A 17,629-nucleotide genomic window follows, 5' to 3' on the forward strand; every position below is an offset into this window, starting at 1 on the left:
AAAATGTTTTCAAAATTTTAATTTTGAATAAAAATTGAAAACCCATCTGCCGGGTCCAAACCCAATTCCATTTGCTGTAACTTGTTTTCAAACGCGGCCGGCGAAAGCATCCGATTCTCGGTCATCTTTAACCGACCAACTACTTCCTGACTTTTCTTTTCTCTCTTTAACTTCTCCCTTTTTTGCCGATTTGAAATATTCTTGTCGAATAAGTCCATTCCATTTTTGGTTCACCTTCGCGGAGGATCTCATCTCCATGGCTTCTTCAGCTCTGGCGTACCCTTCAGATTTCCAAATTCCGTTCGATCTCTTCATCTCCAAGAAACATCCCGGCCTTCCACGTGGCTATCTCGGGTTGGCTGATTCCAGCGGGAATATCGTGTACAGAGTCAACCGTCGATCTCCGAAGCACAACAGAGTGCTCCTCGATGCCGCTGGCAATCCCCTAATTTCCATGCGCGGCAGCCATGTGAGTCTCTCTCCTTCTTTCCCTTGTTTGTTTCCACGGAAATTTTTTTCCAGGAAATATAAATGAATCGTCATTTTAGGTGTGCAGAGAGATGGAAAATTAATTCACATTCTTATTTTTATAAGCAAAAACACTAGGCAAATTGTAAAATGAATTCACATGCCTCTTACCAGTATGCCATTGAGGAACCACGAGATATCTATTTTCATTGTGTATTACTGTTAAATTGACGAGCCACGTAGAAGAAAGGGAAAAGAATATTTTCCTTTTTGAATAAATCTATTGAATCAGGAGATGGAGCTTTATACAAGAGATTTCCTACAATCATTTTTTATTTTTTTATTTGTAGGGAAAAGAATATTTTCCTTTTTGAATAAAAGGCAACTAATCAAATATACAAATAATACAACATATTTGTTAATGAATGGCTGGATATTTTGTCAATGGAAAGCCATTGACCTTCTCAACACTCCCCCTCAAGTTGGAGAGTGAATGTCAAGAACTCCCAACTTGCGCATCATAGTTGAGAAAGCTTCCTTTCCCAATGACTTGGTGAATACATCTGCAAGTTGATTCGTTGAAGCAACATGTTTGGTTACAATTGAACCATCTTGTATTTTGTCACGAATAAAAGGACAATCCATCTCTATATGTCTGGTTCTTTCATGGAAAACAAGATTGGCTGCTATATGTAATGCGGTTGTGTTATCACAATACAACAATGTTGGCTTCGGATGCAATATTCTCAAATCTATCAATAACGAGCGCAACCAAGATAATTTACAGCATGCACCTGTCATGGCTCTATATTTGGCTTTTGCTAAGGAGAGAGATATGGTTTTCTGTCTCTTTGTCCTCCAGGAAATAAGAGAAGATCCTAGAAAAACACAATAACCTGTAGTGGATCTACGAGATATTGGACAACCAGCCCAATCCGAATCAGAAAAAGTTCGCAAAGATAAATCATTATGAGAAGGGAAGAATAGACCTTGTCCTAGACTACTTTTCAAATAACACAGCACACGTAAGGCAGCTTCCATGTGTGGTTTGCGTGGTGCATGCATGAATCTACTTAACATATGGACCAAATAGGTGATATATGGTCGGGTAATAGTCAAATAAATTAGGCATTCAACAAGTTGTCTATACTGAGATGGATCTTTAAGCAATTCACCTGAATCTAAGAGCTTTATGTTTTGTTCCATGGGAAAGCTCACAGGTTTAGCACCCAAAAAACGACCATCTTTTAAAATTTCCAAAGCATATTTTCGTTGTGAGATGGAAATACCTTTCTTTGACCGAGAAACTTCGATGCCCAGAAACTACTTCAAATCACCCAAATCTTTAATCTGAAAATGACTATGAAGAAATTGCCTGAGAGCTAATATGGTATTGACATTATTATCCGTAATAAGAATGTCATCAACATATATTAACAAAGCTATAAAAGATTTGTCTTTCTGACATGTGAATAATGAGTAATCTGCTTTGGATTGAGTAAATCCAGCAGCTTGGATAACTGTAGAGAACTTGGCAAACCATTGTCGGGAAGCCTACTTTAAACCATACAACGACTTGTGAAGGTGACACACTTGATTCTCCCCCTATCGCTGAAGACCAGGAGGTGGAGTCATATAAATTTCTTCATGGAGATCACCATGAAGAAATGCATTGTTGACATCAAGTTGGTGAAGAGACCATACCGTTATTTATTTTTGGACGGTGTGGAAAGAAAGGAATAGACTAGCATTTAGGGGGGGGGAGCTTGCTATACAGAAAATTAAATATTCTTTTGTTTGTAATTTGTGGGGTGGGCTAAGTTGTATAATGGTGCGGAGTCCGCTCCCTTATAGGTTTCCTGGAGTGGCTAGCTCCAGTTGAGGGCTGGTGGTTTTTTTGTTTGTTTTTTGGTCCTTTGTTGTGAGCCGTCGTCGCCTCGTATACTCCCTGTGTACCTTGCGGCGTTTGCCTTTGCTAATATATTTGTGTTTACGTATCAAAAAAAAAAAAAAAAAGTTGGTGAAGAGACCAATTTTGGGCAGCTGCTAAAGCCAATAAACAACGGATAGTAATCATTTTAGCAGTGGGAGAAAAAGTGTCATGATAATCTAAATCTTCCAGTTGTGTGTAACCTTTCGCAACCAAACGAGCTTTGAAACGCTCAATAGTGCCATCTAAGTGTCGTTTGATTTTAGAAACCCAACGACAACCAATAGGCTTCTTACCAGGAGGAAGATAAGTGAGGGACCAAGTGTTGTTGGCGCCTAAAGTTGCCAATTCAGATTGCATTGCTTCTTGCCAATGGGGATGAGAAGCTGCTTCGGTATAAGAGATAGGCTCAATATCTTAACTGACAATAGCAATAAAGGAGCGATGTTGTGGTGAGTAACGATGATAAGAGACAAAATGGCAAAGGGGATATCGCGTACCTTTTTGTGGACTTGATGACAAAGCCGGCAAATGGTTGGGAGATGTCACTTGGTTGCAGACATAATCACGTAAAACCGTGGGAGGATGTGAGGTCGTTGAGAACGACGTAAAATGGGTTCACGAGGAGGACTAGTAGGTGATTGCAGAAACGAAATTGGATTCGGTGGTGTGGGTTGTTGGACAGGAGAAACTGGTTCTGGTGGTGAGGAATCGGATATAGAAAGAGGAACCACAAGGCTTGAATTTGAGGAAATGGACTCATAGGGAAAAATAGTTTCATGAAAAACAACATCACGACTAGCGAACATTTTATGGGTGGCAAGGTCATAGAGCTTGTATGCTTTCTGACCAGCTGGATAGCCAAGAAAAATACAACGTTTGGCTCGAGGAGCGAATTTATGGGGAACGTGCACATCAGTAGCATATGCTAGACACCCAAAAACTCGAAGGTGGGAATAAGAAGGAAGTTTTCCATAGAGTCGCTCAAAAGGAGTTTGACGAGAAAGGAGTGGTGTGGGCAAACGATTAATGATATGAATAGCAGTAGAAACACATTCTGCCCAAAAATGTAAAGGAAGATGGGCTTGAAAACGAAAAGCTCGAGCTGTCTCAAGAATATGGCGATGCTTGCGCTCTACAACCCCATTTTGTTATAAACAAATTTGAAATGTCCCTTTTGTTTAAAAAATTCCCGCATAGAGAAGAATTCTCCACCATTATCAACTTGAATGTTGACTATAGAAACATGGAATTGTGTTTGGACAAATGAAAAAAAGTTGACAAGTAAATTTTGTGTTTCACTTTTGTGATGCATAAAAAATGCCCATGTGAATCTAGAATGATCATCCACAATAGTCAAAAAATATTTTGCACCAAAAAGAGAGACAATTTTATGGGGGCCCTAAATGTCACAATGAATTAATTCAAAAGGTCTAATAGACGAGATTGAAATAACAGAAAATGGATGTCGACTTTGTTTTGCAAGGGCACAAACATCACAAGCATTATTAGACTGTAAAGGGAAACTTAACAAATGTTTTGCCATAAAATGTAATCTAGAGGAAGACAAATGCCCCAATCGGCAATGCCACAAAACAGTGGAGGAGATGACTTGATGACTGGGTGAACGGCAAGAAGTAGTTGCTATAGATGGAGTTTGAGATTTTGGCTTCTCTAATGCCAATGCAACTAAGTAATAAAGTCTGTCTCGTTGTTCACCCAAACCAATCGTCGTCCTCGTCATCAAGTCCTGTAAAATACACCAATGAGGAAAGAAGGTTATTGAACAATTGAGATCTCTGATACCGTGACTCACAAACATTAAATCCACCTTGAAAGATGGCACACCAAGCACATTTTTTAAAGTAATATTGGAATTCAAAGGTAGATTTCCAATGGATGTAATCGGAGCATGTTTACTTGGCATAGCAACTGGTGGCAAACGGGTGTTCTTACTACTGTTGACAAGCAAAGTTGGAGATGAGGTAATGTGGTCTATTGCACCACTATCGATAATTAATTGATAGAGGCGCAACAATGTTTGTAACAAACCTGAAGAAGTACCAACAACATCAGCTTTAGAATTGGCAGATTGTGTTGTTCCTTTACCCTGCATGATGGATAAGATTCGCTGAATTTGCAAATCAGAGAGCCCATTTGTCACCAATGGCACTTCCTGCATCATTGGACCCTCCTTGACATTGTTCACTGAAGGCTGATGGCTATTGTTGCGCTTAAAATGAGTGCTTCTTTGATTGGACCTGTTTGATGCATGTTTAAGGTGTCCTGGCGGGTACCCATTCAGCTTCCAGCATGTTTCCCGCACATGATGGCCATGGTCACAATAAGAGCAATGCAAAGGTTTTCAATTAGACAAGTTGGAATGAGAAGAAGAACCTTGTCCATGTTGAACAGCCCCACCGGTTCAGTCCTTTGAACAACCATGGCTGAGTTCTCCGTCGTCTCACGTGCAGCCCCTAGGCTTCGCTGCTTCTCTTCTTGTACAATGGAAGAGTAAGCCTTGGCAACATCAGGTAGTGGATTCATCAATAGAATCTGTCCTCGGATTGCATTGTAGGACTCATTAAGTCCCATGAGAAATTGCATCAATTTGCGTCTCTTATGATCCACCCCACAAGAGCAAATGGTGTCATTATAGGATCCTAGTTCATCCCATAATTTTTTTAGCCTTGTGCAATAAGCCGCAACAATCATTTGATCTTTGAGCAAGACAAGCAATGTCTCTCTCAATCTGAAAAATACGAGAGGCATTGCTTTGAGAAAAACGATCCCGAAGGTCTTCCCATACCTCTTGGGAGGTGGTTGAAAAAATGACACTGTCTGCAAGATCCTGTGTGAGTGAATTAAGAATCCAAGAGAGGACCATATCATTGCATTTTTTCCATGAAGCATAGTCGTCTGGTTTGGTTGTGGCAGACGACATTGTGGTGGTCCCGTCTATGAAACCTATCTTGGATTTGGCATTCAAAGAAATCATCATGGTTCTATACCATGTTGAATAATTATCCCCATTGAGAGGCTTGGAAACAAGCATCATTCTGGATGATCAAATGGTGAAGAAAATATGGATTGATAGCATCAAGCTTGCCTCCATCCGAATGTTGCTCATTTGCCATGATAATAAGAAACAACGATAAAAAAGAAGGCAAAAAGAAAAACAGAGAGCTAGGGTATCATTCCCTGCTCTAATACCATGTAAAAGAAAGGGAAAAGAATATTTTCCTTTTTGAATAAATCTATTGAATCAGGAGACGTAGCTTTATACAAGAGATTTCCTACAATCATGCTAATCATGCTAAGCTATTCTTGGTAGTCTAAGTATAAAAGACAACTAATCAAATATACAAATAATACAATATATTTGTTAATGAATGGCTGAGTATTTTGTCAATGGAAAGCCAGATGTCATTGACCTTCTCAACAAGCCATGGTGCTGGAGAGGAGGAAGGAATGTTTCTGAACGCATGTTAACTTTATTTTCTTGCCTGGTGTAATTACTTACCTTGCATGATTTTCCTTGTGAGTTTCACACAGTCTGCAATCAAGATCAAAATGACAATTAGGATCAGTTGTATGCGTTCATTTGAAGCTAAATAACTATATTAATTATGTTGGTATGAGAACAAAATGACGAGGCTTGGTGGTTGTAGAATCTGATACTTTTTGAATTTAATATTAAGTAATGTGTTGTCTCTGCTTGCAGGATGGATCTTGGCAATGCTTCAGAGGGGATGGTAGTGGGGAGGATTTGATATTCAGAGTTGAGAGAACACTGAATACACTTACTAGAACTGAGTTCAACATATTCCTCGGTGGTGCAAATTGTGAAGACTCCACAGATTTCAAGATGAAAGGTTGCCCATTCCAGAGGTCCTGCACCATCTACAAAGGCAATTCTATAGTAGCACAGGTATTGATGCTAACTACACTACAATTGAGGTTTTGCAAACCGCTCTATTCTGAGTGGAATCACTTTATTTTGAGCAGAATGAACTTTTGAGTCAATTAAAGGATTCTATATAGAGAATTCCTTAAGATATTCCTTGCCTGCTACTGAATCCTTGTGGTATCCTATAGAAGTGTTTTGAGATTGTGACAATTACATACCTTTAGGCTATGTTTGATTCCCATAAAGTTTGAAGGAGGGAAAGAACACATAGAGGAAAAAGAGAAGGAAAGAAAAAGGTTAGGAAAAATTATAAAAAAAAAAAAAAAATTCTTGTTTGATTGTCCATAGAAAAATTAAGGGAAAGAAAATTAACTTTATAAGGAATGCACTTTCCCCAGCATCTTATGAGGAAAATAGGGCGGAAAATCTTATAGCATATTTCTCCCTGTTTTCCTTACCATTTTTCATGGTATCCAGACATGAGAAAATCATTTTTGTAAGCATTTTTTTTAAAATAATTTTTTATCATTTTTTTCATGAACCAAACATAGCCTTGGACTCTGGCACTAAACATAACAGTGGGAATGGTAACAAATTTTTTCCCATGGTCAATTTGTAGGAGAGAGTAGCAAAGCTATGGGAGTCTTGGGTTTCCCAAGTGCATAATGGCTCATCACCATTCTGTTTCTATTGACTCAGACCAGTTCCATGGTTTAGTTGAACTTAGAGTGAGCTGGTCTCCTCTATAGAAACAGCATGTCCTGATGAGGGAGTCCTAACAGAGGACTTATGACTTGGTCGTCTGTTTTGTTCTATCATCTACATGGTTGATGAAATCTATTACAATGTTGTTTTCTTATTCATAATTAATTTTGATGCAGACTAGCCTCATGTACAAGCTTGGGAAGGCTTTTGTTGGGAGGTGCAAATTTCGACTAACCATATTTCCTGGGTCTGGTGATCATGCTGTGGTTGTGGCCTTGATTGTAATATTTTTTGATGGACGAAGATTAAGTAACTGACCAAACATATATGCCTATCGTAGGTATTTTTATGTCTCTGTATAATGTTCGAGTCCATTTCTCTTCTTGTTCTTTCCTAAGCTTACTACCACCTGAGAGCTTTTTCCACACTCAACATAAATGTCTCACAGAAACCTGAGTCTAAGAATCCTGGTACTTCATTAAAATTTTAAGGATCCAGTTTGGTACATGTTTCCTATCATCACAGCATAAAAAACCGATCTGAAACATTTTGGAAATGGCTTTTCCCAGTATTTTTTACAAAATTCAGATGAAGTCCCTTCACATTTAGGTAAACTCATCCATTTTGTTGAGGTTCTCTGATTGTCAGTCTTCTTCTTTCGTTTCCTGTTTTCCCATATCCTTGAGGTTGTGTTCTATCTGTTTCTCTCCATCTTCTCCTGTTCTCACTTCCCAAACTGGTTCTTAGGCAACTCTGCATGATACCTTGAGCTTGATCCACCACACATTGGCAATAAGAGTTCAGGCCTGTGCCTAATACACTACGATATGATCTTCATATCATATATTTACAGCCAAAATTTCTAGATTTAGCTGCTTTTTCCAAAATGTAACAATTGGTCTGATGCTTGTTTTCCTGGAATCAGCATATACCATGCTTGCTCTCGTTAATTTTCCTTCTTCCTTTTTGCTTAATCAAAACGGGGTTGACAACAAGTTATCAACTTCACCTTTTAATCAAAATAGTAACTTAATATAATATCAGATCCTGGTGTTTGAAGGTCATGATTTCCAACAAATTCAAAGGACACTTCTGGGTATTATGAATATTGCAGAAATATCAAGATCTACCTAGCATGACAAGTGTTTGTATAATTATATTTTCAGAAATTTGTTGAATTTGGTATTAATGTTCAACAATGGTGACTTTTACAGAAATATTGCATTTAGGAGAACATAAAAAGATGAAAATATTCGGTGTGAAAGATTGTAAGCAGGCCAATTGTTTTGCGCCATCCACAGAGACGGCAGAAAAGGGTGCTTTTGGTGCGTTTTAGATAATGAGAGATTTTTTTCTTGTTGAAGATAGTCGTCCGAAGTAGACTGCTTTTGGAAGTGTTTTTATTGGAAGAATTTAGTAAAAATGTTTGCTTTAATTATTATTATTATTTTAAAAAAAATCATCATCAAATGTTCCTTAATAATCATTATAAATGATTTTCAACTTTTTAAAATTGTTTCTAAATTTTTGTTAAATGTCTTTCTTAAACACTATGAATGTTATAAGTAGAGTTACAATTTGGAAGAATTGGTTGAGTTGATGGCTAGTTGATCTCGAATTAAAAAAACCAATTAACATGAGTCCTACTAAATTTGACCTCTAATTCGAGGTGCTCAACCCAACTTTATTTTCTTAAAGTTCGAGTTGGTTTTAGGTTGGTTGGTTGGACTCGGGTTGGTTGGGTTAATTGAATTGTATAATTCAAAATTCATCTATAATTTTTTTATATGTTTATATGAGAATAAAATTAATAAATATGATATAATTTCAAGATAATAATAGAAATATATATATATATATATATATATATTTAAAATAATGAAAAATATATATGATATAATATAATTTAATATTTTTTTCTTAAAGGTTAAAAAGATAATATTATTATATAATATTGTAGACCCTTGCTAGCCACCCGAGGAGCTAAGTATTTTTATTTTTATTTTTTGGAGTGGGGGACGACTTCCATAGGTAGGTTGCATGAGATGTGTGGCGAAGGATGTCACCACCTTGCCATGGTGGTGGTTGAAGATGGTGGTATATTTGCTGAAAGGTGAGCAATGGAGCCGGTAGAAGCTTGGTGGGGAAGAAAAACGAGCTGGTGAAAAGAGGGTCCGGGAAAAGCTTTCAGGAGGATGGTTTTTTTTTAGAGAGAAAAAAAACAGAAAGTTGGGTAAACTGAGAGAAAAACAGAGAATTGTAGAGAGAGTTCTGGAGAAGAGTTTTGGGTCAAAATGACCCATTTATTAAAAAAAAATATAAGATTTAACTACTTTTTGAAACTTATGTTCAAATTGGCCTCTTTGGTGCCATGTCATTAAATTTTTTTTTTTTTCATCTTTTTAGTTAAAACCTCATTTGACAACTAAGGTTTCATTTTTGAACTGAAGTCGCAGTTGTCAACTGAGGCTTCATTTTTAAACTAAAGCCTCAATTGGCAACTAAGGCTTTAATTAATTTTTTAAATTAAAAATTATTAAATTACAATTTATGATTAAAATTTTAAAAATATACTTAAATAATAAATTATTTATATTTAAACTTAAGAATCTAGGAATACTTCAACAAACATAAATTGATAAATTGAAGATATTATAAATGAATATTTTATTTATTAATAAATTAATAATATTAAAATAATAAATTTATATAACATATAAGTAATATATAAAATTGTATAATTTATTAATTTAAGATATTTAATTTGTTGTTTTTAAGATATTAATTTATTTCTATTATGACAAATTTATCTTTATTGAAATAATAGTATACTTTTAAACCGTAGTTGCTAATTAAGATTTCATATATATTTTTTTTTTACTTTCAAATTTAATTAAAAATTATAAAATTACAATTTATTATTGAAATTAAAATATATACTTTAATAATAAATTATTTATATTTAAACTTAAGAATCTAGTATTACTTCAACAAACATAAATTGATAAATAGAAGATATTATAAATGACTATTTTATTTATTAATAAATTAATAATCTTAAAATAATAAACTTATATAACATATAAATAATATATAAAATTGTATAATTTATTAATTTATATATTTAATTTATTGTTTTTAAGATATTAATTTATTTGTATTATGATAAATTTATCTTTATCGAAATAATAGTATACTCTTAAGCCGCAATTGTCATATATAGATTTTTTAACAAAATTAGTTAATGAAATTAATTAGAAAAAGTCTACTACAAAATGTAATTTTTAGTAGTTTAATCAAAGTCACAAAAAATATCCGATAAACATTAATATAGTGGAAAATAAAAAACATATATAATCTCACATGCCTTCACAAGGAGAGAACCTATGTGTAACCGGTACTCTCTTCCTTTTTGGACGCTTTTCTCTAATTGTAGCAGGTACTGCATGCGACACATGAAGAGCATTTAATTGTGATGGGGCTGGAGTTGGAAATAGAGGTGGTGGTGGAGGTAGCAATCTAGGTCGACGTAGGCCCCGTCTACCATTTGGAATGGCTGGCGGTAAATCTAGCTGAGTAGATGTGTCAATCTGCACTAATGGTGGGTCTGAAGAGGTAGGAGGTTGTAATGGAGGTAGGTCTAAAGAAGTAAGGGGTTGTATTGATGGTGGGTTTGAAGAGGTAAGGGGTTGTGCTGATGGTGGGTTTGAAGAAATAGGGGCCTAAACTGAAGATAAGTCTAAAGAAATAGGGGGTTGTACTGATGGTGAGTCTAAAGAGGTAGGGGGTTGCACTGATGGTAGGTCTGAATAAGTAGGGTGTTGCATTAATGGTACGTCTAAAGAAATGAGTGACTAATCATGAGGATAAAAAGGTAGGGGGTTGTAATGATGTTGATACTGACGATGTGATGGGCTGACAACTAATATATCTACCTCTCCCTCGAGATGTCGACCGACCTCGAACAAGTGGTAGTCGAGCAACTGTTGACTAAGCTGGTGGCCTACCTCCTCCATGCTCTACATGTGGGATACGATAATCCTCCAGAATAATGCACATAACATTAGTGGCCATACGAATAATATCAACAATACCAGTGCGACAAGCATCACTATCAGAGTCCTCCAATGCATGACCTCCTCGAGATATGATAGATGTCATTGTCTCAATCTATCACATAAAATGATCTATAATTATTTGTTGGAATAAATATTATACACAATATGTACATAATATTAAAGTGATACAAACCAATAAGTGGACAGATAAGGCAGTAGCCCGGTACCGCATAAGTCCAAAATCATTCATAGGTGTAATAAAACGACGTGTAATACGAGGATACCATGTCATGTATGAAACACGGTAGTCCATATGAGGCTCTATAGGCTCCGCAGTGACAATGTGGTCCCCCCTAGCCTTCCATAATGCCACGTAGTGCTCATGATATAACATCCAATCAAACTGAGGTCGACCACGTCAATCTATGGAGTGAAGGTCATAATCAATAGGGGATGTCAAATGAATACCATGTATGAGTCCAAACTGTCGCAACACACGCTCAAGACGATGCCACTCAACAATATAAAAAAAAAAAAAGTGGTGACATCGTTCGCCAAATATCCTGATCAACTAAACAAATGTCTGGAATCAATGCTAGTATATCATCTGTGTAAGACTACCATAATACCTTATATATTCAAATCTTAGTATGTATTTAATAAAGTTTAAATTATAATATTAATATTAATAATCTTGTTAAAGAATATTAATATTTAGCCCAAACCTGATCAGATCGTTGTCTATCAAACTCATCTCTGTATGTGACCAACACATGATGAGAAATGTTTGTATGAGATAAGGGAACTCTCCACCTACTCCCTAGTGCATTTAGCGGGAATATCTCATCTATAGGCACTAGTGCATGGGGAAGTGATCTACTAGGACGACCCACATGTAATCGCTCCCCATGACCAAAACTAAAAAATGAAACAAAATTATGTGTAAATGCACATAATTATGAAAAAAATTACATAATTAATAAGACTTGTAGTTATACCTGCAACAATTGTAATGGTCCTGTAATAGTTTCTGCACTATCTAAGCTAGCTCGACATAACTCTAGAATAAAGATGTGCTAGTGTTGCACTTTCCCAAATATATTGTGCAGTCTCACCAAAATCTCTTAACATAGGTAGAATTGCTAATTGGATGTAGGTTCCCCTTCTTATCTGGAAATAATGAACCATCAACTAACAATAAAAGATATGCTCTAGCATGGCACTGTAACGTGACCTCATCTACAACCCTTGGTGGTAAGTGGGAGAACTGGGTAGTAATAAAATGAACTCTAAGGGATGCTCCACAAATATCAGTCTTTGTTGGTCCAACACCCAATAACTCCTCACAAAGTGCATGCCAATCAATATATGTAGAACCAGTGACAAGATGACCATGTACACATAATCCAAATAAGATGGCTACATCATGCAATGTGATGGTCATCTCACCAACTAGCATGTGGAATGTGTGCGTCTCTAGGCGCCATTTCTCTACTAGTACAGTAATCAAATGCCAATCAACCTTAACATGACCTACTCGATGAAAGACATAAAATCCTAATTGTATAATGTATGGTTGAACACAATCATCCAAAACCCACTCTCGACGAAACTTGTGTCAACAAGTCAAAACATTACCCATATTTGGATCAACATGAATGGTGGATGATCGATGTCAATGCTGAAGAGTAAGCATAAATGTATCATCAGGGTGAGGATGAGCAGGAAACAATGGAGTATCCATGTCTGCATGTACATCAATACATGATTGTAGACCCCTATTTTGGGGGCTAATTTTTTCTCACTTTTATGCAGCTCGTTCTTACCAGGTGGAAGGCTCTCGAGGAGCCATGTGTCGTCTTATGGTTAGTCATCAGGGAATCACAATAATGGTTAGGAGAGGCAATGAGAGGTTGACGCATGTCAAGGAATATTCTGAGAAAAGTTGCATGTTGTTGGAGCAAGCTGGGGGGGTGTATTCTATTGCTGAGGGTGAGATATTTTTTTGGGGGGCAAGACACAGAGGGGACTGCAAGGTTTTTCTTAGAGAGAAAGTTTTACAGAGAGGGCGAGACTGAGAGAGTTGCAGGTTGTGACATAGAGATTTTTCATTAGGTTGCAGAGAGATATTTAGTAGTGGTTACTTGAGGAAAATGAGGGGGATATTTTTTTCTCTGAGAATGAGCTGGTTATAGGAGAAGGAGGGGGAGCGTATTTTGTTGCTGAGGTGAGATATTTTTTTGGGGGGCAAAACACGAAGGGGATTGCAAGGTTTTTCTTGGAAAGAAAGTTTTACAGAGATGGTGAGACTGAGAGAATTACAGGTTGTGACATAGAGATTTTTCATTAGGTTGCAAATAGATATTTGGTAGTGGTGACTTGAGGAAAAGGAAATGGGGATTTTTTTCTCTGAGAGTGAGCTGGTTACAGAAGGAGGGAGAACGTTTTTTTTGTTTTTGGGTTACAGAGGAGAGCTAGGGGAAGAAAAAGAGCCTAAGCTGAGAGGAGAAAGGGATAACCATGAGAGAAAAGAACAAAATAGAGAATGACAAGAGGAACAAAAGCATAGCTGGAAGCTAATCCACTCTTGGCTTGAAAGAAGCATTCCAGGTATGATTATTGGTGAGTTCTTGATTTCTCATTTTCACCTTGATTAACTCTCACTTTTAATATTTCTTCTAAGTATTTGGTTTATTGATTGGAGTGGATATTATAGGCCACTCGTTTGTTTTGTGGGACTCTGGGTATGCATGCTCTGTTTTTAGATTTATTTTGGGTGTTTTTCACTTCTCTTGAAAATATCTGATGCTTTGTTTCTTCCCTAAACTTAGTGTATTAAAATCATGTTCTCACTCCCCTTTGATATCACCTATGTTTAGCTCCTTGATCTTCATAAAATGGAGTTAGACTTAACAGTTTTTTTCTTCATTTTATACATACTCTATTTTTCTTCACCCTCTCCTTTGTTTCTAGTATTTTTTGGAAAGTTGGGCATCATGTTTGGGCTGGCCGTCTTGATCAGAATGTTTCTAAGAGAGCTCAGGTAAAGAAGATGATGATCATTAGTGTCGAATCAATTCAATAGATTCATCTGTGAAAGAAGTCTAGTTGTTGAGAGTGTCTTCCAAACTCAGGGTTGATTTTGTTGGCACCATTACTTAGCATGAAGGGTACTCCCAGTGCTTCTGGAGTACAGTGCTTGAATGCAAGGCTGAAGTTGCACAGTATGGGCAAATGATCATTGATTTACTTTTAATCAGAGGCATCACCATAGAAGATCTACTCACAAATTGAGTTGTGTACCTTTGATGAGATTCTTGGTGTCAGCATGATCATTGAGAGTGTTGTGGATGAGGAGAACAGTGACAAGTTATCTGGTGTACATGATGTTGGATGTTATGCTGGTGAAATGGCAGTTGTTTGGATGCCAAACCAGCTTTGGCGGAATCAAACATGAGGACGTATATTGGAGTATGTGAATGAGCTTTGTGATCGACTGCCGAGCCCAATGGGAGAATCAGCCGTGGACTGTTTGTAGCCTTCTTCCATGCCTAATACTTCTTTTAGTGTTGGTGGTAAAGTCTTTAATCTCTCAATGAATGAGTATGTGCTGAAGGTAAGAGGCAGCTGGCATGGAAATGGTCCCAAAGGGAGGTTAAGATGGAAAGAAGGAAAGAGAATTTCAAAAGTTGCCAAAAAGAATATGAGCTCCAAAAGAAGAGACTGACAAAAATAGGAGAGTTGGAAGCTGAGAAACACGTTCGATACATTTTATTAGTTAAAAAGAGGAAGAATGATTTTGAATAAGTGGTGACAGAGCATTTAAAAATGAATGGAGCATACTGGGGATTGACTACTCTAGATCTTCTTGGAAATCTGGAAATAGTGGATTAAGATGAAGTTGTTTCATGGGTCATGGAGTGTTAACATGAATCTGGTGGGTTCAAGGGTAACATCAGACATGATCCACATATAGTGCAGACTCTTAGTGCAGTGCAAGTTTTGGCTCATTTTGACAAGCTAAATGCTCTTGATATTGATAAGATTACAAATTATATTGATGGATTCACCCCTCATGCGTGCATGGCTAACTTATATTCCTCTCATATCCATTTTCTCCATTCTCACACCTCATGCCTACTATACCCATCGTCTTCCATGCTCACCACCCATATCTTCATCTTCTTTAACCATCTCATTAACCCATTTCTCACATTACACCCCCATCACCCATGCCATCCTTGAACAACACCACCGAACCTAATTTTCTCTCACTACCTGTGGTTATGCTTAATACTAATCCTACGCGCATGTCCACCTTCATTTCGCCACCTATCCTATTCATTCCTATAATGCATGCACCTATGGCTATCCTTCAATGTCCATTAAACCCCATACCACCATACCCATTTCCTCTCACTACCACATTTCCATCTTTCATGCCCATTACTCTTCATTTTCTCTCACTACCCACCTCTCTTAACTCTTTTCTCATCTTCCTAAACCCACTAAACCCATCAATCTCACTACCCTTCATCTTTCGTTCCCTCAATGACAATCCAAAGCCTTGCATAACCACCCACCAAAGCCTCCCATCTCTATCAAATCCAAATATCATCACACCCATCTCTATACCCATCCTTCATGCTCCATGCATATCATCGTATTTTAACACCACTGAACCCATTTTTCTTTCACTACCTCCTCCACCTATTCTACCATTTGCTCACCATAAATATCTTTCTTATTCTCTCCTCTATGCACATGACCCACATGCATGATGTGGACCCCGCATTTCGGCTCAATGCGTTTCCCACTCGATGGCGAGCTCGATTTTTATTTGGAAAAATTGATTTTTATTGATTAAGAAAAATGACTTGGAGTCGCCACTTATTTTTGTTTCATTTTTAAAGGGTAAACAAAATAAGAAAGAAAAACCCTAAGTGTGACTCCTTATTTTGGAAAAGGCGATCTACGAAAAACTGGATCGGGTTCGGGGGTCAGGTTACTTATCGGGAAGGTACAATAAAGACCGTAGCACCCCTCTAAATCCCTAAAGTCGGGTCTCTACTAATGAGATGAAGTTGACATGGCAATCAATGTGAAAATCAATGAATACCACGAATAAATCATGCACATGTGAGAATCAGAAAATGCATATAGACTAACCAGAGTAGGAATGAGTATGTACCTGAGCAGCGAGCCACTATGCGCTATCAAGAGAGAGGGTTAGTGCAAGATAAAGAGCATAAATATAGCTCACATGTCACTAAATCGAGTACAAAATCGTCAAAAGCACGCATGACACTCTAGTCAAAATTCATTTTTATTTTAAAGAAATTTTATTTGATATTGGGCCCCCACCAAAGACCCAATTTATTTTAGCATGAATTAATTTCGTAAATCCCATTAATTGGAATTACGGGATTTGATCCACACTTATTTCAAAACATTTTAAAATCAAGAGAAATATGAAAAAAAAATGAAAAAAAAAAAAGCTTGCCAAAGAGGAAAAATGGAAACCAAAATTTTATTAAAAATGGAACCTGGGAACCTAAAGATTCTGAGGATGAAAGATAGGAGAGTTGAAATTATTTGAAAATCAAAATTCAAAAAATTATTTACAAGATAGAGCTTTGGGAAAATTATCTTCAAAAACAGGGGATGATGAAATAGAAAATGACACGTGGCCCAAAGGTTTGATGAGATTTGAAATTATTTTTTTAAAAAAACCAGAATTCATCAAATTATTTTCAAAGTGAAGGGCAAGAAACTTATTTTCAAAAATCAGAGGAGGGGAATGAGAGGAGATGACACATGGCTTCTTGGTAGCATGCCAAAAAGTGACCATGCGATGACGAACAAGTGGAAATGTGATAATGGAAAATTAAGGATGCAGCCTGGAGTGAGGTCTAGTCAACAGAGCACCAGGAATGTTGGCAGCCTTCATCCTCTTATCACCCACGAGAAGTCATCATAGTAAGGCACGTCTTTTCAAGACTGTTCATTGCATGAAAAACATCCACGTATATAACCTGGGCATCTTCTGGGCTAGACTCTTTGTTTGCAACGGGTTTGTAGGCAATTATCGTTTGCATCCCACACATAACAGATTTGAAGATACTCTCAGAACTGTCACAGGCCGTGAGTTCTTTCAAATGAAGGTTTTTGACTGTTTTTAAGACCTTATAATGGAAGTTGTCATTCATGCAGTAAGAAATTCTTCCACGGATGTTCTCCCATGGAAAACGATGAACTACCGATGAAGACTCAAGTGAGATGTGCCCATAATCAGGTCCAACACCATATTTCACTCTCTCACGGAACAATGAACGGAGCTTCTCATCAGATCGGAAATTCTCAATTGTGATCACATCAACGTCCACGTCAATGATAGAGTGGATAATGTCATTGAAGTTAGAGTAGCACATGTGGGTGTGGATCTGGGTAGTGTCTTGAACACCACAGTTGGTGATTCTGAAAGAGTGGACAACCCAGTCCGAGTAGAAAGCGTGCTCGGACTTCCTGAAAGGCAGGACCTCTCTTAAAGCAGCCTCA

General features: G+C 37.1%; 1 protein-coding gene across 1 annotated transcript; it reads left to right on the forward strand.

Moving 5' to 3' along the window:
• The first annotated feature begins 55 nt into the window (after positions 1 to 55).
• On the forward strand, positions 56 to 7,503 carry LOC117916624 (protein LURP-one-related 7). The gene is made up of 3 exons (XM_034832748.1): positions 56 to 469; positions 6,123 to 6,329; positions 7,190 to 7,503. The coding sequence occupies exons 1-3, from the start codon at positions 257 to 259 to the stop codon at positions 7,328 to 7,330; spliced, it is 561 nt and encodes a 186-aa protein (XP_034688639.1). The 5' UTR covers positions 56 to 256; the 3' UTR covers positions 7,331 to 7,503.
• The last annotated feature ends 10,126 nt before the right edge of the window (positions 7,504 to 17,629 follow it).

Source organism: Vitis riparia, chromosome 6, assembly GCF_004353265.1.
Source record: "Vitis riparia cultivar Riparia Gloire de Montpellier isolate 1030 chromosome 6, EGFV_Vit.rip_1.0, whole genome shotgun sequence".
NCBI classification, from domain to species: Eukaryota; Viridiplantae; Streptophyta; class Magnoliopsida; order Vitales; family Vitaceae; genus Vitis; species Vitis riparia.